The 19,852-nt window shown below is 55.9% G+C and overlaps 2 protein-coding genes across 4 annotated transcripts in view; one reads left to right on the top strand and one right to left on the bottom strand.

Moving 5' to 3' along the window:
• ZNF500 (zinc finger protein 500) overlaps nt 1-13,146 on the top strand; it is a 16,280-nt gene extending 3,134 nt beyond the window's left edge. Inside the window, exons 3-9 of one of the 2 annotated variants that reach the window (XM_010840416.1) lie at nt 11-120; nt 3,207-3,710; nt 5,210-5,393; nt 5,589-5,656; nt 6,634-6,742; nt 8,343-8,456; nt 9,464-13,146. In XM_010840416.1, the coding sequence (XP_010838718.1) occupies nt 3,303-3,710; nt 5,210-5,393; nt 5,589-5,656; nt 6,634-6,742; nt 8,343-8,456; nt 9,464-10,089 (1,509 nt within the window). In that variant the 5' untranslated portion in view covers nt 11-120; nt 3,207-3,302 and the 3' untranslated portion in view covers nt 10,090-13,146. Of the gene's footprint in view, nt 1-10; nt 121-1,660; nt 2,604-3,206; nt 3,711-5,209; nt 5,394-5,588; nt 5,657-6,633; nt 6,743-8,342; nt 8,457-9,463 lie in introns of those variants that run through there. The other variant, XM_010840415.1, reaches the window with a different exon arrangement.
• LOC104988926 (uncharacterized protein C16orf71 homolog) lies at nt 12,723-19,846 on the bottom strand. Of its 2 annotated transcripts, XM_010840418.1 has the most exons (7): nt 19,331-19,846; nt 17,713-17,830; nt 15,676-15,817; nt 14,741-14,869; nt 14,254-14,340; nt 13,165-13,436; nt 12,756-13,084 (listed from the first exon to the last, which is right to left on the bottom strand). In XM_010840418.1, exons 1-6 carry the CDS (start codon nt 19,787-19,789, stop codon nt 13,169-13,171), a joined length of 1,203 nt encoding a protein of 400 aa, XP_010838720.1. In that variant the 5' UTR covers nt 19,790-19,846; the 3' UTR covers nt 12,756-13,084; nt 13,165-13,168. The 2 variants fall into 2 exon arrangements, with proteins under 2 accessions (XP_010838719.1, XP_010838720.1); XM_010840417.1 differs by having other exon boundaries at nt 12,723-13,436.
• Between the last annotated feature and the right edge of the window lie 6 nt (nt 19,847-19,852).

Here is a 19,852-nt window from a genome sequence, read left to right as displayed (position 1 = left end):
CATCTGTTACATGCTAGACATCATCAGAGGGCCTTTACAAGCTCAATCTCATCGAATCCCATCTGTCATCTCTCAGAAGCTGGAGCTATAACAATCCCCATTTTACAGATGAGGTAAAAGGTAAGGCTTACCCAGTTACTAAGTGGCAGAGCCAGGATCTGAAGCACTGGTTTGGGTGTATGTCAGTGTAGGTCCAAATTCATACTGGTGTACTGGTGTGCATTGGTTATGGAGTGAATGTGTATCCCCCTCAAAATAGATTTAAGAAAGAAATCCTGGGCAAAGTAGAAATGTATCCTTTAAAACTCCGTTGGCTGCAGTCACTGAAAACTGCCCAGAGAAGAGAGGACCAGGACTATGTCAGTCAGGCCGTGGTCACCACATGGACTTTGCTGACTTGTGTGTATCTGGCCCCGAGGAGATGATACAAGACACGAGGCCAGGGCCCCGCAGCTAAGCAGGAGGCCATTAGAAACTGGAAGGTGTGGGGCAATGTTGAGGATGGTGGTGTCACCACCCGTCTGCCCCTCCAGACAGAGCCCAGCGTGTCTCTTCTGTTCTGCTCCTTTTCCCTGTTCTCTCTTCCTCCCCTGCTACATACCTCTGTGACTTGTTCAAATTTCCCCTTTCCACTCCCCTCTGAGGCTGACAGAATGGCAGGCTGCTTGTGCTCAGCCTGAGTGCCAGTGCTCTGGACCGCCCCACACCTTGGTTCTGGTTCCCTCCAAGAGCCTGGCTTTCCTGACCAGCAGTCCAAGATTGTAAGGGGAAAATGCAGCACATGTGGTCCTGCCTTGCTTGAAGCCCCACCACGAGGCTGCTCTGAATCTGGTGTCTTCCCTTAAAGAGGCGTCCCACTATGCAGGGGTGGTCCCCAGAAGCCAGGGGGTGGGCAGCCCAGCATCTTGTTCTGCCTGCGTGCTCACAAGAAAAAATGGATGTTGGTTGTAGCGGGGGAAGTGGAACGTGAGCGAAAATGGAAAATGCGAGAATGAAGTGGATGGAAAGAAGGAAGCCAGTGGAAGGTGCTAGGCCTGGGGATGCCAGTGCTGAAGGACTCAGGGTCGTCTGGTAGTTAGTCAGTGATTTTATGGAGCTCTTACTACTCACCGCCAGGCACACAAGCCTCACCGTGATCCTCTACCTGCTCAGAGCTCCCTATCTGCCTACACTTCCCTCCTCCAAGCTCCACAGGGACACAGGTGACTGTCCAGTTCACCTCCTGTTCATGGTGCCTGCAGAGCAGAGCCCAATAAATACATATTTGTTGATCAAACTAACAAATGAAGACATAAGCAGTTGATAACCAAGATGCACCAAACAAGTAATTTTGTCAGTCTTCATCTCCCAGCCTCTAAAATTGGGGTTGAACTAAGATACCTGAGTTCCAGCCTCACCCCAGCTCTGCACCTACTGGTTGTGTGTGTCTTTGGGCAGGTCACTGACCCTCTGCACCTGTGTGTGTTGTTGCTGTTTAGTTGCTAAGTTGGCTAAGTTGTGTCCAACTCTTTGGCGACCCCATGGACTGTAGCCCTCCAGGCTCCTCTGTCTGGGTTTTCCCAGGCAAGAATATTGGAGTGGGTTCCCATTTTCTCCTCCAGGGGATCTTCCCGACCCAGGGATCAAACCCAGGTCCCCTGCATTGCAGCAGGTTCTTTACCGTTCTTGCCACCAGGGAAGCCCTGCACCTCTGTTTACTGACCTTATAAAACAGGGATAATAAAACCACCTTTGTTTCAAAGAGGAACCGATTTAATAATTACAAAGCATTTAGAACAGAGCTTGGCATATACATTGTACTGTGTAAGTAAAACAGTAAATTTCCAGGGTCCCCTCCACCTCGAGACTTTCTCAGGTCGGGGGCAGTGGTAGAACGAAAGCTGGGAGGATGGCCAAGTAGGTGGGTAGCCTCTGGAGCACTCACACATGCGCACTGAAGGTGCAGGGCTGTTATCGCCTACAATGCCTACTGGAGTGGATAGCCTATCCCTTCTCCAGTGGACCCAGGAACCGGGGTTCCCTGCACTGCAGGCGGATTCTTGACCAGCTGAGCTACCAGGGAAGCCCACAGCGCCTCGCAGGACCATTCTAACCCAGGGCGTGGCTTAACCGGGGGAGGACTACATTACCCACAGTGCATCCCGCCGGGCCTCAGTTCAGTTCAGTCGTCTCCGACTCTGCGACCCCCGTGGACCGCCGACCGCCAGGTTTCTCTGAACTGAGCGGGTCCCACCTCGCGGAGCAGAGTCGCTACGTAGTTCGTTTCTTTGCGTGAAAGTCGGTTCAGCCAATAGTGAAAGGGCTGCGTTACCGAAAATGCCTCCCTTTGGCCCGCCCTCCAAGACCCATTCCCATTCAACAGCGAGCTGGAACGAGCGAGGACTACGTTACCCATAATGCTTCCCGTGGCCGCCCCTCGCGGCCTTGCTCTCCAGCTCGACGCGCGGCTCAGCCAATGGTCGCTTCTGAGCGTCCGGGTCTGTGATGCACGGATGCTGGTCCTAGTTTCTGGACCGCCTAGACCTCCGTACCCACTGTTCCACTCCGGTTCCACCCCGCAGCACCGGCTCGCCGCGAGCTCCCCACGAGTCGCAGCGCTGTCGGTGAGTGTGGACGCAGGGTCCCCGCTCGAGCTTCTCTGTCCGCGGCGCTTGATGGAGCGTGGTTCGTGTTCGGCCTCTGTCCTAGCTGTCCCTCTTGCTGAAGGGGCGAGACGGGAAAGCGGGTCGGCCAGGGAGCCCTGACCCTGTCAAGACACTGGAGGGAGAGGGGCTGTGGTGGGGCTCGTGGAGCCCGAAATCCGGGTTCAGGTTGGGATACAATCTAAGCCCGCCTGGGCAGAGAGGTCCCAGATTCTCATTACATTTTCAAAGGACCTCGTCCAAAAATGGCAAACTGTGAAAATGAAAACTCAGCGTTTCTCGAATTCTGACCGCGTTCCAAACTCTGTTAAAGAAAACCCTTTTAAAACATCCTGTTTAGTCCTCTCAGCAACCTCCTCTTTCACTTGAAGAACTGAGACCCAGAGATTAAGAAATTCTCCTGGGAATTATGGGGTTAGTAGTGAAGACAGGTTGATCTACTTTAACTTTTTCTTTTGCCAATAAGGGGGAGTTGGCCTTGGGGCCAGGGCAGGGGCTTATGGGCGCAGACGCTTATCCAACCTCTGTGCTGCACCCCATATGAGTTTAACTGTCTCTCCACAGAGACCTGAAAACATCTTTCCCAGTGTCTGGCCAGAGGTGCAGGGAGAGACAGGCGTTATCTCCAGGCCGGAGAAAGGGCAAGGGCTGCCAGGAGCAATGGCGACCTCTCCCGGCCCCCAGCCTCTGGCTCCGCTGGAGCAGGATGAGGGTGATATCCTCGTTGTCAAAGTGGAGGACGACTACTGCTGGGAAGAGGAGCCCTCCCTGGAGGCGGAAGACCCTAGCCCTGAAACCTTCCGCCAGCTCTTCCGGCTGTTCTGCTACCAGGAGGTGGCGGGACCTCGGGAGGCCCTGAGCCGCCTCTGGGAGCTCTGCTGCCGCTGGCTGAGGCCCGAGCTGCGCACCAAGGAGCAGATCCTGGAGCTGCTGGTGCTGGAGCAGTTCCTGACGGTGCTGCCGGGGGAGATCCAGGCCCGGGTGCGGGAGCAGCAGCCAGAGAGTGGTGAGGAGGCCGTGGTCCTCGTGGAAGGGCTGCAGCGGGAGCCCAGGAAGCAGAGGCCGCGGGTGAGGTGGGGGGCATTTGGGCCCTGAGGTGAGGAATTGGGGCCCTGCTCCTGAGGTCTGCATTTGTAGGTTCCATGGGCTCTGGGCTGACACTGAAGAAGGTAGCTGCAGTTTCCCAGCCGTGGCTAGTGTGCATGCATCTGTTGTTTCACCACTGTTGTCCCAGTCGCCCTTTCTGAGCTATATGGTTCGGTTCCTTAACACCATCCCAACATACACAGGTTTTGATGGGAGGGAGACTGGAGGCCTTTTAAGGCTGGACCTTGAGAGTTGAAAAGATTCCCAAAGAAGGAAGAGCCCTGGGAAGAAAGACCAGGTGCTGATGGGTGCCCTGGTTGGAGCCCCAGTGTCTCCAGAGCCGTACCATTCAATACAGTAGCCACCATGTGTGGTTTTTCTCATAGTTAAATAAAATATAAAATAAATTTGTAGGTTGTACTTTACCACCTTCCAGAGGCTCAGTCATCACGTGTGGCCAAGTGCTACTTGCTGGACAAGGATAGCACAGATATGGGGCACTTCCATCATCATGGAACATTCTCCAGAGAGCACCACTCTTGAGCACTCTCCTCCTCCTCAGCAAATTTGGGGAGTAGTGGGGAGTCTCTTACAAACCTCTTCTGCTTGGGTCAGATTGATTCCTTCTGACTAGATACTTGGCAGACTCCGCAGGTCACCTTTCTTCCCGTGGCAGTGCCATTGGCTGCACACTGCTGTTCTTTTGCATCTGTCAAAAGACAGCAGCACCCACCCCACCACCAAAAAAAAAAAACAAACCCTGACCACAAGGTGAGTCGAATGCAATAAGCAAATCCTGCCTTGAGATGGCCAACAGGAATCCAGGAGCCCTTCTCAGACCCCTGGCAGCCTGGGCGCCTGGGGTCCCTGGCACGGGCTTTCCTCTGCCACTGTGCGCCGTCACCTCCGGGTGACAGAGCTGTGAAATGTTAAGCCTGGGATAGGGTCCCTGGTGCTTGTTTCACAGTTCCCCAGGGACATCTCTTGTCCTTGGTACGGTTACGGAGGTCAGTGCACTCTGAGACCCAAGTTCGTCTGATTCACCTTCCTTGGAATTAGGAGGTAGATGGTTCCAGAGGGCTTGGAGATGACCTTAAGAAGTGGAACAAGTGCAGTAATTCAGACTTCCAAGACGAAAGCTGATTAGGGGCTTCCTGGCTCAGTCCTTTCAGGAACACTCACGGAAGGGAGGAAGGGTGAGAGTGTGCTACGGTGTGATGGAGCGAGATGCAGAGTTTCAGGAGTGGAGCAGGCCTCCCCTTCCCCAGCTTGGAAGCCTGACCTCTTCCTGGGTCACTGGCCTTCTCCCTGGGGGCTGGCTGAAGGGCAGCACATGGATGGTTGCAGAGGCCGTCAGACTGAACAAGGCGGCCCAGTGATGAGGCAGAGCATGGGACCAGGGTGCCCACGATGAAGGGTGGGGCACCTGTGGGCACCCCCAGCCTCCTGGGAGCTGGTGGGCAGATCTCTGTCTGTTGTAGGATCCAGAGTTACTCCCTAATGACGCGCTGTCCCATGGGACAGAGGAGTGGTTCTCAAAACACCAGGTGGAAGCCCAGCCAGAGGAGCTGTCCCTGGGGGAAGGGGCTCAGCACTCCAGCCAGCCGCCCCTAGCCCAGCTGAGCCACAGGCCAAGAGGAGGCCCCTCGCTCTGGCCAAACAGGGGTGAGTAGCTGCCCCTCTCGAGGAAAGTGTAGCCTTGCACCCAGGAAGGGAAAGGGGAAGGACTGTGGCTGGTCAGACCTGCGTGCCTGTGGGCTGGGCGGGCTCCCTGCAGGTGAGTGTCCATGAGGGGTGGCTGGACCTGTCCCGCCTTCGCTGCTGTGGCCACGGGTGGGTGACTCTGTACTCTCTCCCCAGGCCCTGCAGCTTCACAGCATCAGGAGACAGCAGCCCTGGCCACATCCTTCCTTTCAGCCTGGTCCCAGGTGAACAGCTTCCCACTCTGCAGCATCCCCGTGCATCCCACGCCCTTGTTACAGGCACGCTTCTCTCAAGTGGTCAGGTCTGTGGGTTTTTGAGGCAGACTTTCACCCCCTGGGAAGTCTTACCTGCTCTCAGATGCCACCTGAATATCAGGTTTGTGCTGGAGGATTCTGCAGTCCCAGTGGTAAGCTTGGGCAACCGCTTCAAACCAGCTGTATGTTAAAATCTCCTAGGATCAGGGTAAAATTAGAGAATTTTCCCCCAGACCTGGCCTGACATCCTAATCTCCTTTGTTTCAGTAACAGCTCTGTTGAGACATAATTCACATACCATGCAATTTACCCATTTAAAGTATACAGTGTTTAGTATATTTACACAATCACATTTTAGAACATTTTAATCACCTCCCCAAAATACCCCCCACCCATTAGCAGTCACTCTCCATTTCCTCTCCCTTAGCCCCTGGCAGCCCCCAGTCTCTCTGTGCATTTGCCTCTTCTGGATGTTGTTTGCTTGGGTGTTAATTGTGCTTCCAGGTAACTCTGGTGCTAGACTTGGGTACCACTGGCCTAGAGGCATCCTGAAGTCCCCAGGTCACCCCATTCAGGTCTTGGGGCTGGCTTGAGCTGAGGCAGGGCGGGCTAACTTGTGAACCCGAATAGTGTCAGCTCCAGTGGGTGAGATCTCAGCAGACGCAGCTGCTCCCCGCAGCATGTCTGTTCATGGTCCCTGGCCCTGCGGCACTGGCACGGAGCTTAGTGGTGACAGTGTCCTGAAAAGCAGGGTCCAGCCGTGCCTGAGCTGAGCTTCGGAGGAGGGAGTGGATAACAGCATGCAGAAAGGGAAAGGGTGGGAAGGGAAAAAGGCGGGGGAAGCAGGACCTTCCATCATCACACGAGAGGAGGGGACGGGCGAGCCCACCAGGCTGGCCCCGCCTGCAGGAGCAGGGGCATTGAGTCAGCAAGCTGCATTCCCGCAGGTGCCGGTGGCCTTGGAGGACGTGGCCGTGTACCTGTCCCAGGAGGAGTGGGGCTGCCTGGACCTGGCTCAGCAGGACCACAGCTGCGACGTGCTGCTGGAGGATGCAGGTGCCGTGGGGAGACGCTGTCAGACGCCGCGCTGTGTCCCAGAGTGGGCAAGTCTCTGGGAGGGTGCCGCTTCCTTTGGGCTTATTGGGGGTGTGTGTTGGTCTCCAGAACCCGAGGCCCCTGGCCACCTCCCTGTTCAGCACTTTCCCTGGCTCCCGCCACCTTTAGGAGCTGCTCTGGCAGTTCTCAAACTTTAGTGGCCTGAAGAATCCCTGGAGAGGCTGTAAACAGTAGGGACTCGTGGGCCTTGTGCCCAGGGGATGGCTGTGTGAGTCAGGGCTGCTCCCTGGCGAGTCTGCTAAGCAGCCGCTGCATGCAGCCTGCACTGCCAGGGCCACCAGGTGTCCTGTTGGTGCCCCGCCTGCATCGAGGGCAGCGTGGCGCTTGCCCCGTCTCAGGCAGATGCCCAGAGCCGCCCTGGGTGCCTTCTTTTCCTCTTCCACCACACGGCTTGTCCAGTGTCAGTTCAGCCTCTGTGCCACCCTTGGCCCCTGTGGGCAGGGCTTCTCTTGACCAGGCGCTGGCTGTCCACGGCCTTTCCTCCCCACCCCATGCTGTCCCTTCTCAGCTGCCCTGCTGCTCTTGACACTTGTTTTCTTCCTGAGATGTTTTCTAAAGGAGTTGAGACCCTGCTTTGTATCAGTTGGAGTTCTCCAGAGAGAAAGAACTATTAGGATGTGTGTGTACGGAGAGATTTATTTTAAGGAATTGGCTCTCATGATTGTGGTGGCTGGCAAGTCTGAAATTTGTACAGCAAGCCAGCTGGCTGGAAACCCAGGTAGGACTTCTAGGCTGCCATCTGGAGGCAGAATTTCTTCTCCAGGAAACCTCAAGTTTTGCTCTAAAGGCCTTCAGCTGATTTGGTGAGGCCCACCCTCAGTGTGGAGGGTAATCTGCTCTATTTGTAGTCATCTGATTATAGATACTAATTACGTCTACAAAATAATCTCCATAGCAACATCTAGACTGGTATTTAGGGAATTCTCTGGTGGCCAATGTGGTTAGGGCTCTGTGCTTTCACTGCCAACAGTCCCTGGTTGGGGAACTAAGATCCTGCAAGCCCCATGGCCAGGAAAAAAAAAAGCTTGCTAGCTTGCTATATAACCAGACGGTGACACCATAGCCTGGCTGGGTTGGCACAGAAAATTAATGATCAAATACTTTCATTTATATCCTCACTTTTCCCAAACTAACTGTGTACACAATGAGTAGAGATGAAACTTGTCCATTGCCGAGAACGCTGGCCTGCTGGGTGTGCAGCTTGCTGCCCCACCTCTCTCTGCCTCTGTGGTGTCTGCCTCCTGCGTGTTTTGTAACTCTTGGCCGTTTTCCCTCGGTTATGGTGACACCCTGACACCTCAGGGCACCTGGTTTCCCTCCCAGAGTCAGGGAGAGCCGTTGGCCATGTTTCCTCACTCACTTCCTCCTCTCCGAGCAGCAAGTCTGCACAGAAGCAGAGCACCTCCCTGTCTTTCAAGGTATTGATCTTGTCCTCAGGTCACCCCTGACACCCCTTTGCCCTCACGAGGAGGAGGTTGTTGCAGTCCCACGTTCCGTCCCGGCCACACTCACATCCTCTCTTCTCTTTCTCCACGAGCAGGACTCCCCACGCCCGGGCCCTGTCTGACTGCCCTGCAGGGGCAAGGAGAAGACCCGCGGGACCCAGCTCAAGCAGCCTCGGGGCCAAGGGAGGTCTCTGGTGGAGCCAGTTCAGGTAAGGCATCTGCGAGGAGATGGGATCCCAGATGAAAATCTCCCTTCTCCTGGGCTGAGACCTTGGTGACTGTGTCTGTGGGCTTTAAGCTCAAGGGCTTAGAGCAAGTGTTGGCAGGCTTTTTCCAAAAAGGGCCAGAAGTGAACAGGTTTTAGGGACCATGCAGTCTCCCTTGCAGTCGATGCCTCAGCTCCACCGTCCTGGTGCAAAAGCAGCCACAGATGGTACAAAAAGACACGGGCATGTGTGTGAAACTTCCCTTGCAAAGACAGACTGAGCCCCGCCTGAAGGGAAGGCGAGGGGAGACGGGCTTTAGGGGCTCGAGAGGCACGCCCTCAGGGTCGCAGGAGAGAGTCCTACCAGCTCAGCTGGGACAGTGTGCTGCACGCAGGTGCGACGGGGAGCCTGGTCCCGGGGAAGACATGAGGGGCCGAGTGTCGCCCAGCCAGCAGAGCTCACTCTCCGGGGCCTACACTGTGGGTGGAATTGCAGTCATATGGTCACTTGGTGTGACCATCTGAGGAGCTGCCAGACTCAGTTCTCTGTAAAAGCTCTCCCCAAAGGCCAGGGCTGTGGTTCTGTCATGTCTCAGTTGTACAGACAAGGTGAACGTGAGCTCCAGCCCACGGTTGGCTTCCCCGATGAGCCATTGTGGAAACAGGAGGGGCCCAGGTGGGGGTTCGGGGGGTGGATGTTTCTCGGGGGGCCTATCCCTCCCCTGTTGAGTCATGGGCTTCCACATCCTCAAGTGTGGATGGGACCGTCACAGCCCCATCTCACAGGCCTTGATGAGTTACTGTGTGCTTCTGAGTGTCTGCCCGTGATTTTAGTTCCTGGAATCAAGCTCTGAGTGTTGTGTGCCCGAGGAAGGTGTGGAAGGGCACTTGAAGGCACTGCTATCACCTGCCTCACATGGGCCGCCCCGCCCCTGCCCGCCTTCTCCAAGCGTCCTTGTCCCTCCTCCCCTCCCCATGGAGCCCTCAGCCACTGTGCTCTCTCTGTCTCAGAGCGTGGGAGGCGATTGGAGGATGGCGAGGACTCTGGGGAGGATGCCTCGCTGAGCACAGCATGGGCCCAGGCACTCCCAGATCTGGGTCCGGGGCCCGGCCAGGCCAGACCCCAGCAGCCTCAGAACAGAGCGGGGCCCCTCGGGGTCCGGAAGCCACACACGTGCCCCGAGTGTGGCAAGGCCTTCCGCAAGACGTCGCACCTGACCAAGCACCAGCGCACGCACACGGGCGAGCGGCCCTACCAGTGCCAGGTGTGCGGGAAGCGCTTCGGCGACCGGTCCAACTGCAGCACGCACCAGCGGGTGCACACGGGCGAGAAGCCCTACGCCTGCGCCGAGTGCGGCAAGCGCTTCAGCCAGAGCTCCAGCCTGGTCATCCACCGCAGGACGCACACGGGCGAGCGGCCCTACCAGTGCCAGCTGTGCGGGAAGCGCTTCAACAACAGCTCGCACTTCAGCGCACACCGCAGGACACACACGGGCGAGAAGCCCCACACCTGCCCGGCCTGCGGTAGGGGCTTCCGCCGGGGCACTGACCTCCGCAAGCACCAGCGCACACATGGTGGGGAGCAGCCGCCACGCAGACCCCCAGGGCTCCAGGACACGCCCGGGGCCTGGGCCTGATCATTCGGGGAGCTGCAGGGTCGTTTCATTCCCGGAGTCCATCTCCGGGCGTCTTCAGACTTTGTTACCGTGGCCCCAGTGTGAGCAGGAAGCCGCTGCAGGTGGATCAGGGGCCGGGGCTGCCATGAAGAACACACACGGGGGAGCACCTGACGGCAGCAGGAATTCTCAGGTCAGGGGCCAGAGTCTGAAGTCAAGGTGCCTGCGGGCTGCTCCTTCAGGAGGCTTGGGTGGGGTCCGTCTGCGCTCTCCTCCGGGCTTATGGCCACAGGGCTCTGCCACCACCTCCCTATCCCCTTCTGCGTGTCTCCACATGTGCTCCTGTCTTGTAAGGGCGCTGTCATTGGATTTAGGGCACACTCAGTCCAGAACGACCTGATCTTAGCTCGTTACGTCTACAAGGACCTGTTTCCAAGTGGGGTCCCCGCTAAGGCTCTGACTGTTATCTTGGGGGACACCCTTCAGCCCACTTGAGGGGAAGCCTTGGTGGCTGTGGCCTCTTGCAGCTTTATGTGTCCCCGTCCTCCAAGGGTTTCTCTTTCCTTCCAACCTCGCCACGCTTGCCAGGTGTAGCCCATGGGGGTTCTCCAGCATCACAGTGGTTGGGGGTTCCCCTCACAGATCCATGGCTGTTCTGTTGGATCCACGGCTGTTCTATTGGATGGGCGGCTGATGCGGGAATGCTTCCCTGAGGACCCTTCCTTCTAACCTCCCCTGCTTGCCGGGCAGTCTGGGGGTTTCCCCAGGAGAGGTGCCAGGGCTGCTGTTGTCTGGCCCAGGTGGCCATGTCCCAGGATGCAGGCTGGCCTTGGTTGCGCCACTTTGTCTTTCTGATGTGGTCATGCCTCTGATCGGTTCCCATCTGTGGCCTCACGCATGGCTGAGTGGCTCAATAAGAGGCCTTATTTGCTGTTGTCATGAGTGAAGTGGTGGGGCAGCTCTGAAACCGCTGGGTTTCAGGATGTCCCATCCAATCACTAGACATACTGTTATTTTTCCACACACCCCACACACCCCGGGGGTGTGAGCTGCTCTCCTCTGTTCCCTTAATAAACAGCGTCTGTCAGTTGTCCTGGCACCTGGGCTCTGTCCTGCATGTTCACTGGGGCCACCCAGTTGAGGGATGGCTTCTCCCTTCTGGGCCAGCTTGTGGGGCATGTAGCGTCCACTCAGATCCAGCCACGTCAGTGTCGCCAACGGCCCACCCACCTGCCCCTCACAGACTCACTTCTCACATCCCGTCTGCTGCTGGAGGTAGCTGCCCTCTGCCAGGCCTGAGAGCTGGGCCAGTCCAGTGCCTGTTCCCTGACGTTCTCTGTCCTGTAACAGGACTTCACGTTCTAGATGGAGACTCAGACCTGGGAGCTTGAAGCACCTTGTCCAAGGGGCAGGGCCCACTCTCAGCCCTCACCCTCCTGGCCGCCTGCTTCAGCAGTTAGCCGAGTTGAACCTGGGACAAAGATTTTGTTTTCTGTCACTGTTATGGAAACATCTTGAGTGAACTTACTGCCATTGAAAAGGGTAGAGAGAGTAGGGGAAATGGAATTTTAAAAACAGCCATTGCAGGACTTCCCTGGAAGTCTAGTGGTTAAGACTCCATGCTTTCACTGCAGGGGGCACAGGTTTGATCCCTGGTTGGGGAACCAAGATTCTGCTTGCTGCACGGTCTGGCCTTCTGCCTCCACCCCCCCCACCGCCCCAGTAGTTCTTGCTCTTGAGAACTAGTGACTGGTGGAGGCTGTGTGCCCAGTGCCTGAGCTATGACCGTGCTTGGAGTGGAGGGTGGGGGCCTCCGCAGCAAGGAGAGGGCCTTGGGGGCCCCCGGTGATAGTAGTCTGGCTCCAGTCCCTGCAGGACAGGCTCACCGAGGCCTCGTGTGGCCTCGGAAGCCAGCTCACATCTGACTTGTAATAAAAATGCTCCTTGTTGTCAAGAATGGGGGCTGCTGGTGAGGCCCCCGTGGCAAGAGCAAGTGGAGTCTGTGGCCCCGATCTTGGCTGCCTGTGGCTGGGCAGGGCCTGCTCTATCTTATGGGGGGCTGGGTGGGAAGGGGGCCCTTGCCCACCCTCAGGGCCTGGCAGCCAGTGGTGACCCCAGCTGAACGCTGGAACACATGCCCAGAGGCCAAGGGTTGTGCTGGGCTGCCTGAAGCCTTGGCACAGGGGGTCCAAGCTGACCACTCTGCTCTTCCCATGGGGCAGACAGGGCGGAGGGGTGCTGAGACCTTGAAAACAAGTTGGAGTCAGAACAGAGTTGTCACAGAGTAGGGCTTCAGCCTGTTAGGAGCAGCTGGGCCAAGAACTGACAAAAGGACTGAAAATTGGTGGCGGTCGGGAATAATGCTAGGAAAGGGTTGGTGAGGGAGACGGCAGAGCCTCCTCAGCTCTTGCTGGTCGTCCACGAGAGTAGGCATGGGTGACAGTTTCCAGCGTTAGAACATTCATGTTCTGTGTTTAAAAGTCAACCCACCTTTACTTTGGAAGGACCCTAGAACATGATTATATACGTGCCGCCTTTGTGTCTTGGTTAAAGAAAAAAAAGCAAATTTCAGTCCACCCTTCCATCCAGACATCTGTGTGTGTGTGTTGTGGTTTGTTCAAAACAGCCAACATCAAGGACCCAGAAAATCAAGCTAAGTTTTCCAAGACCTTTTCAGCCCTGAAATTCTCTAAAGAAGTTTTACTTAAGTTTTGTAGTTACAAGAAAAACAACAAAAAAAAACCTTGTATGATGGAAATCAATAAATGCACATTAAAGAGGAAAAAAAAATGCAGAAATGGAAAAAGCTGAAAAAGCACCCTAGTCCCACCGTCAGAACAAATCCGTTGTCTCCGTGGTGTTCCCTCCGGCTGCTTTTTGGAGGGTGTGGGGCCGTGTGACACGTCTGCTGTATGTACAGGTCTGCACTGGTGTCCTTGCTGTGAGTGCGTGAAGATGTTCTGACTGATTTCCAGCGGAGGGCTGGCAGCAGAGCCCCAGCTGGGGGGTCCCCGTGCTGCAGATGGAGATGGGAGAGTGAGGGGACCACCAATGCCTTGGTGCTGGTGTCGAAGGCAAGTCAGATCACCTGCTCACCTCCTCAGACCCGAGGCATCTGCAGTTGACCCCAAGGAGGCACCAGGTCTCCCGGGCTGTCGCTGGGACATCCCCCTGCGGGTCTGGCCTGTGTGCCCCTCTCGGCCCAGAGCGTTACGTGTTGCTTCACCCCAGGGCTGGACCCGGCCGGATCTCCAGGGGCCTGAGCCTTCTGACTGACAGGACTCTTGCCGGCGGGCGGCTGAGGCCAAGCGGACGCCTCCCGAGATGCCCTGAGCTGCTGGAGGAGCCGACTCTTTCCCGTGCAGTCCCTGTGACACGGGAGACGTGACCGCCATCAGCGCTAAGTGGAGCCAACCTCCCAATGCTGTGCCACAATATTGGGGTACTGTGCCCAAAACAGGACACCAGCAGAGGGGAGCCAGGGTGCTTCCGGAGCGTGTGCCTGGTTCTCAAGACACTAAAGAAATCAAGACTGCGGCCTCCCAGCCCACGCTGTCACACAGCGCGTCAGCACATTAAAGGCCTCTGGGAGGACACCTGTGTGGCACTTCTCAACCCCAGTTCATCTCCCCTTTTTGTGCCTGGGATGTCCAGCCACACACCACGTGGGAAGAAAGCTGCAGTGGACTCTGACACTCCCAAAGGGCAGAATCTGCAAGGTCTGGAAGTCCAAAAGCGACAGAGACTGCCAGAGCGCGTAGTGCAAATTCACCCCACGGCCCTGGGGTGGCCTCCGCTCCTCAGAGACCTGAGCCTGCCCTGAATCTGACGTTTCACTTAGTTGACCTGAGCCTTTCCTCTCTGGCCGTTAACCAATCAGGTAGTCCCATCCCTACAATATCTCTTCACCTCTGTTGCCATCACTGGCAGGGAGCAAGTCAATTTGTGGAGCTATTTTTCAGAAAGAAAATGTAATCCCTTCTTGAAACCAAGCTAAGGCATCCTGGGGGTTGTCTGGAGGGGAGCAGGTCAGGCTGGGCTACCCTGCCAGCCTCCCAGGGCAGCCCACACCCTCCTGTGCAGGCTCTGTGTGTGCAAGATGCTGAGAGCAACAACGTTAGAAATGCGAGCTGGGACCAGGTGAGCATCCCCGCCTGTGACGGTGAGGGGCGCCCATGCGGTTACCGTAGCCTGGCTGGGCCCTGCGGGTCTCTCTGAGCTGCTGTCTCTTCCGCCTCCTCGCTGTCAGAGGAGCTGGAGTAGGAGCTGGAGCTGTGGGCAGACGAAAGGTGGGTTCCTCTGGAACCGCACAGTCTACTCTGGCCAGGCGTGGCTCCCGCCAGGGACTTGGAGCACCCAGGGCTCCCGTGTGACACAAGGCAGGAAGATGGGCAGCCAGCCAAAGCTGCAGGGCCAGTGAGCTTCCTGCAGGTGGTGGAGGGGTGCGGCCAGGGCCGGGTACCCCAGCCTCGGCTGAGTGAGCCCCCTGTGCCCCAGCTTCCCCACTCCCTGCAGGGAGGGCCTGTGGCTGTGGCCCCATGGGACTGTGGGCCAGGCTCAGTTCCTGGCTGAAAGCCCTTCTCCAGTGAGGAGAGCTCCCAGGACCTGCTGTCCAAGTCCCCTTCCTCCTGAAGCAGCAGGTCCGCCGCAGGGCTGTCAGCGTTTTCTGTACCTCTCCAAGGGCTCCTGGTCCGAAGTCTTCGTTGGCCGCAGGTCAGTGAATATGGTGGGAGGCTCTGCCGGGTTCCTCAGCTGCATGTCCTGGGCTAGCGCCTGGAAGCCCAGCTCCCTGGAAGCACATCTTGGGGGTGGGGGTGGCTGAGTCACTTCCTGGTGGTCACTGTGACCTGCCCGTGCTGGGCTGAGCACCCCTGTGCAGGACCCTGAGAACAGCCCTCAAGATTCAGGCCAGCGCTGTCCAGTGGAACTCTGAGTGGCGCCTAGATGTTCTGTGTCTGCACTTTCCAGTGTGGTAGACACTCACCAAAAGCTATTTAAACTTGCATTTAAGCTAATATAAGTTAGAAATCCCATTCCTCAGCTGCACTAGCCATGTGTAGCCAGTGGCTACTGACTGGACAGTGCAAAGTCCTTTCTACCGGACACATGGGTTGTCAGGGACAGAAGCCTGCTTCAGCTAGCTCAGGCAAGAAAGGGAATTCCTGGCTCTCAGACTTCTAAAAAGGGTGGGACCACCAGAGTGTCGGAAGTTAGGATGCAGCTGGGCCTTAAGGGACCTCAGGGCCCTGTCCCTACCTCTGCCCACCCCATCCCCCAGCTGACCTGGCTGGGGACAGGTGCTTGGGGCTAGCCCAATCAACAGTGGCCAGAGGGAGAGGGTCCTCCCCTAGGGAGGATTCCCATGGGGTGGGAAAGAGCAGGTGCTTTGGGGCCTGAGTCCCAGCTCTGCCACTTATGTCTGGGCAAGTCAACCTCGCAGCCTGTTTCCCCCTCAGTAAAATGGGGGGTAATAGTAATACTGACCTGATCATATTCTTAAGATGAAGAGAAATACACATCAGGTGCCCCGCCTTTAAATCAAGGCACCATAAACGCTGAGAGAAGCTACTACTAGGGAGGATGGGGCCAGGGGTCAACAAAGCCCACCTGCTTCCGGTTTCCCGTGGCCGGGCTTCCCGGGCTGTATCAGCAGGCACTCTCCAAGCAGAGGCGGCGGTTCTGGACTGCCTGGCACACAGGAGGCTCAGGCGTTCCATGAGCTGGTCCTGGGTGCTGGGCTCAGTGTGGTCTGCAGAGAGGGCGAAGGCAGCTTGGTGGGGACACGGCCCCCACTTTGACCCACTGCAGCCTGAGCCTCAGGACTCCTCGCGTGGACGTGCTGGGCTTATGCACAGAGAAGTGCCAGGGGCCCAGCCCACCCTCTGCGGCTCACAACCTTAGTGCGGCCCCCTCCAGCTCAGCAGGGTGAGGGGCCCCTTCTTTCACAAGCAGGGAGCTGTGTGCACCCCGGGAAGCAGAGGTGACCACGTGTTCACAAAGTAGTCCACTTCCTGGCTCCTGTCTACTTGTCAGAGGGAACCATGCTTAACAGTTCTGTGTGTTTTTTCCTTTTTTTTTTTTTTTAAATAGCAACAGGGGGAGTTTCCCTGACGGTGCAGTAGTTAGCCTTCCAATGCAGGGGTGCAGGTTCAATCCCTGGTAAGAAAGCTAAGATCCACGTGCCTCCTGGCCAAAAAACCAAAAACATAAGAAATAAAAAATGCAAACAAACCCAAAACAGAAACAAAATTGTAACAAATTCTATAAAACCAGCCCACATCCAAGAAAAATCTTTAAAAAAAATTTTTAAATGGCAACAGGATCATCCTCTATAGGTTTTTTTGTTGTTATTTTTGCCTCACTTGGTGGGACAAGACTGAGCAACTTCACTTTCACTTTTCACTTTCATGCTTTGGAGAAGGAAATGGCAATCTGCTTCAGTGTTCTTGCCTGGAGAATCCCAGGGACAGGGGAGCCTGGTGGGCTGCTGTCTATGGGGTCGCACAGAGTCAGACACGACTGAAGCGACTTAGCAGCAGCAGCAGCAGCAGGTGGGATGTGGGATTATAGTGCCCTGACCAAGGATGGAACCCCTGACCAAGAATGGAACCCATGCCCCCATGCAGTGCAAGCGTGGATTCTTAACCTCTGAACCACTAGGAAAGTCCCCCTCTATAGACTTTTTTTCACTGAATATACTTTATATCCTTCTGTGTTGACATAGATGTGTGATGATAGATTGTAGAAGTGGAATAGCTTAATTAAAGGCTTGTGTGCTTTTAAATGGAGAATGGGGGAGTGGTAAAGAATCCACCTGCCAATGCAGGAGATCCCTGGGTCAAGAAGATCCCCTGGAGCATAGTGGAAACCGACTCTAGTATTGTTGCCTGGAAAATTCCATGGTCAGAAGAGCCTGGTGGGCTGCAGTCCATGGGGCTGCAGAGAGTGGAGCAGGAGTGAGACTGAGCGCACAGCACACAGACGGATAACAGATCCTGCTACACTGCCGCCCCAGCGGGCAGCCACCGAGGCCCTCAACCCTGCCCCGGAGAGTTTCTCCATATTGTGCTCTAAGGGGTCAAATTACAAACAAAACCCTTTTTAAAAGGAGCCTTTGCTCTGGAACCAGGGGCTGGAAATTGCACCTTCTTTAACTCAGGCCTGCTTCCACTTGCTTTTATGGGCCAGAGTGTCCAAGAGGGATGGGAAACTCTTTTAGGAAACTGCCCAGAGCCAGGCCACAAGCCCAGTGAAGGAGTTACCCCTGGCTTTGTAAACAGAGAGGCAGTGGAAGCAGGATTCTGTTTAGGAACTGGCTGAAGGGGGCACAAAATGCAGGATTACTTGGCTTCCAGAGGGAAAGAGGAAGGCTGAGGAGGTGGGGAGGAAGGAAAAGGCAGTCACATGTATAGCGGGTGGATGAATGAGTGCATTGGTGAGTGAATGAAAGGATGGATGGATGGGTGGATGAAGTTTAGCGTCCTGCGTGTGTGGGAAGGTGAGGCCTGAGCAGCACAGAGGCACGGCAAGCTGCTGAGGTGACCCTGCCCAGCCCGCCTCCCCGTTTCACTGGGAAGCCCTGGAAGGAGCCGTTTGTGGAGATGTACTGGCCCCCCACCCCATCCCCAGTGCTCAAGCTCAAACCTTGGCCCTGGAGGCGGCCAGCTGCCCACCATGCAGCTCCAGGAGCACCATCTCCCCGGTCCTCTTCTCGCCCAGTCAGACTCAGAAGGACTTGATCCAAATCCCACTCTTCAAGTTCCTGAAATAATTAAAGCAGTGATGATGAGGCTGCCTCGGGATCCCAGGAACAGGAATTCTGGATCCACCGAGGCTGTCCCAGGGCAGAAACCAGGGTTGAGATGAGGCGGCTCACTCACCCACCCCGGCTCACCCACCCCATACATAGGCTTTGCAGAATGAACCACCCCCGTGAAGGTGGGTGGGGCCTGCCTTTCTTGCCACCCCCTTTCCTGTGCCTTTTTGGGGGCAATACTTCTATTTCTGGCACAAAGACATTGTCTGGCTTGGAGGAAGCTCAGTGTCAGTTTAAAACTATTTAGGTTCAGACAGGTTTAGAATGTTGGGAGGTTAGAACGTTTTGCTTCTTTAAGAAACAGCAGCAGTTGGGATTGGAGGGCTTGGAAGAGGGCTGTGGGGGCGGTGATGCAGTGGGCACAGAGATGTTAATCAGGAGTAAGGATGTCCTGTTAAGACAGGGGCTGAGGAAAGAATGGAATTGACAGGAGAGAATTGGTGAAAGTGACCTCCAGGTACACTCGATGCCAGTTTTCTCTAGGTTGTTACGAAAATCTGTCAAATAAGGCAACAAAGATAATTTTGTGATGTTTCTATGTCATATGGGGGCATCTTCTAATGAGCCCATCTTTCTCGGGGAGGGCTGGTTTGACTGACCAGGGCTCGCCTGTTTGACAACTTTGTAAAACTGAGAAATGCAAGAGCTTTCTCTTCCCTCCATTGGAGCAGCTAAGCCCAAAGGTACCGGTTCTGTTGCCCCATTGAGCCTACTCTACTTAGTGTAGCAATTTAATCTCCACATTCCCTACTCCCCTGTTGAACAAAATCCGTTTCTCACGATCTCTTTGAACCGGCTTTGTCATCTTGCTGGTTCTCGTGGATGATCTAAATAATAGCGTTAATGGGGGCTCACTATTTGTTTGAGAATAAGGGCTTGAACATTTTCAGATGCTGCTTTGTCACAGTCTGCTCTATCTTCTATGTCTTCAAGATGATGCTTGGGATGGGTTTTTTCTTTCTTTCTATTTTAAGAAAGCTGGGGACTACCTGCTCCTCCCTGTTCACTGTAACTCTGAGGATTGTCTGTCTGACAGGTAGGACCTGCCTGCCTGACGGTAGGCCTGGTGCCGTGGGCCTGATGTCATTGCTATGAACTGAATCTCTGTGTCCCTCCAAAATTCATGTGTTGAACTCCTAATCCCCAGTGTGAGGGTATTTGAAGGTGATGAGGTCACAGGGGTGGAGCCCTCATGAATGGGATTGGTGCCCTTAAAAGGAGACTCCAGAGAGCTCCCCCCTCGTTCCAAATGAACCAGGAAGGATGCTTTCAACTAGACACCAAACATGATGGAGCCTTGACCTTGGACCTCCAGATTTCAGACTGTGAAAAATTAGTTTCTGTTGTTTAAGCCCCCTGCCCAAGTCTATGGGACTTTTGAGGGTAAGACAGGTGTAGTGGGGAGGACCACCACCTCGAGGAAGCCTGGGCTGGGAGCACGCCTACCTGGAGGGAAAGCACGGGCAGACACCCTGGGGGCCCCTCTGAAGGCACCTCCACAGCGTCGCAGGCCTTCTCCTTCCCTCGGCTCGCGTCAGGGCAGGCTGGGTTGCGGCCGTCCCAGGTGACTTTGTGGAGGATGTCTTTCTCGATCATCTTCCTCCTCTCCCTCCGCAGGGCTTTGCGGCTGGCTGCGTCTGAGCCTTCCTGAGCCTGTGAGGCCGCGCCCAGGGGCTCTGTCTGCAGGCCTGCTTCCTGAGGGGAGCGGGTGGCCTCTCCCTGAGGCCCCTGGCGAGGACTCTGTGACGCACTGGTGTTGAGGGTCCCACCTGCATCATCATCCTGCCGTGGGGGGGTCTCTGCAGACATCCTGAGAAGAGAGCTGCTCTTGCTGGGGGCCCTTCCTTCCAGAGGGGCCGACTCCTGGGGCAGGGGCCATGCGTTCCACTCACCCCAGGGCTCCATGGCGGATTCTACAGGCACTGCAGCTAGCTAGGCAGGAAACAGGTGTTCCTGGTTAGCAGCCTC

Source organism: Bison bison, unplaced genomic scaffold (assembly GCF_000754665.1).
Source record: "Bison bison bison isolate TAMUID 2011002044 unplaced genomic scaffold, Bison_UMD1.0 scf7180017864144, whole genome shotgun sequence".
Taxonomy (NCBI): domain Eukaryota; kingdom Metazoa; phylum Chordata; class Mammalia; order Artiodactyla; family Bovidae; genus Bison; species Bison bison.
This window is presented reverse-complemented; position numbering and strand designations above follow the sequence as displayed.

Excerpts from the sequence above, each read along its gene's own strand:
- LOC104988926 (XM_010840417.1), bottom strand. The coding sequence starts at position 19,789 with ATGGAGCCCTGGGGTGAGTGGAACGCATGGCCCCTGCCCCAGGAGTCG. Across the intron at positions 15,818-17,712 it reads TGGCCGCCTCCAGGGCCAAG|ACCACACTGAGCCCAGCACC; the intron begins GTTTGAGCTTGA and ends CCCTCTCTGCAG. Across the intron at positions 13,437-14,253 it reads CAGGGCCCAGCCAGGCTACG|GGACTGCACGGGAAAGAGTC; the intron begins GTAACCGCATGG and ends CCCGTGTCACAG.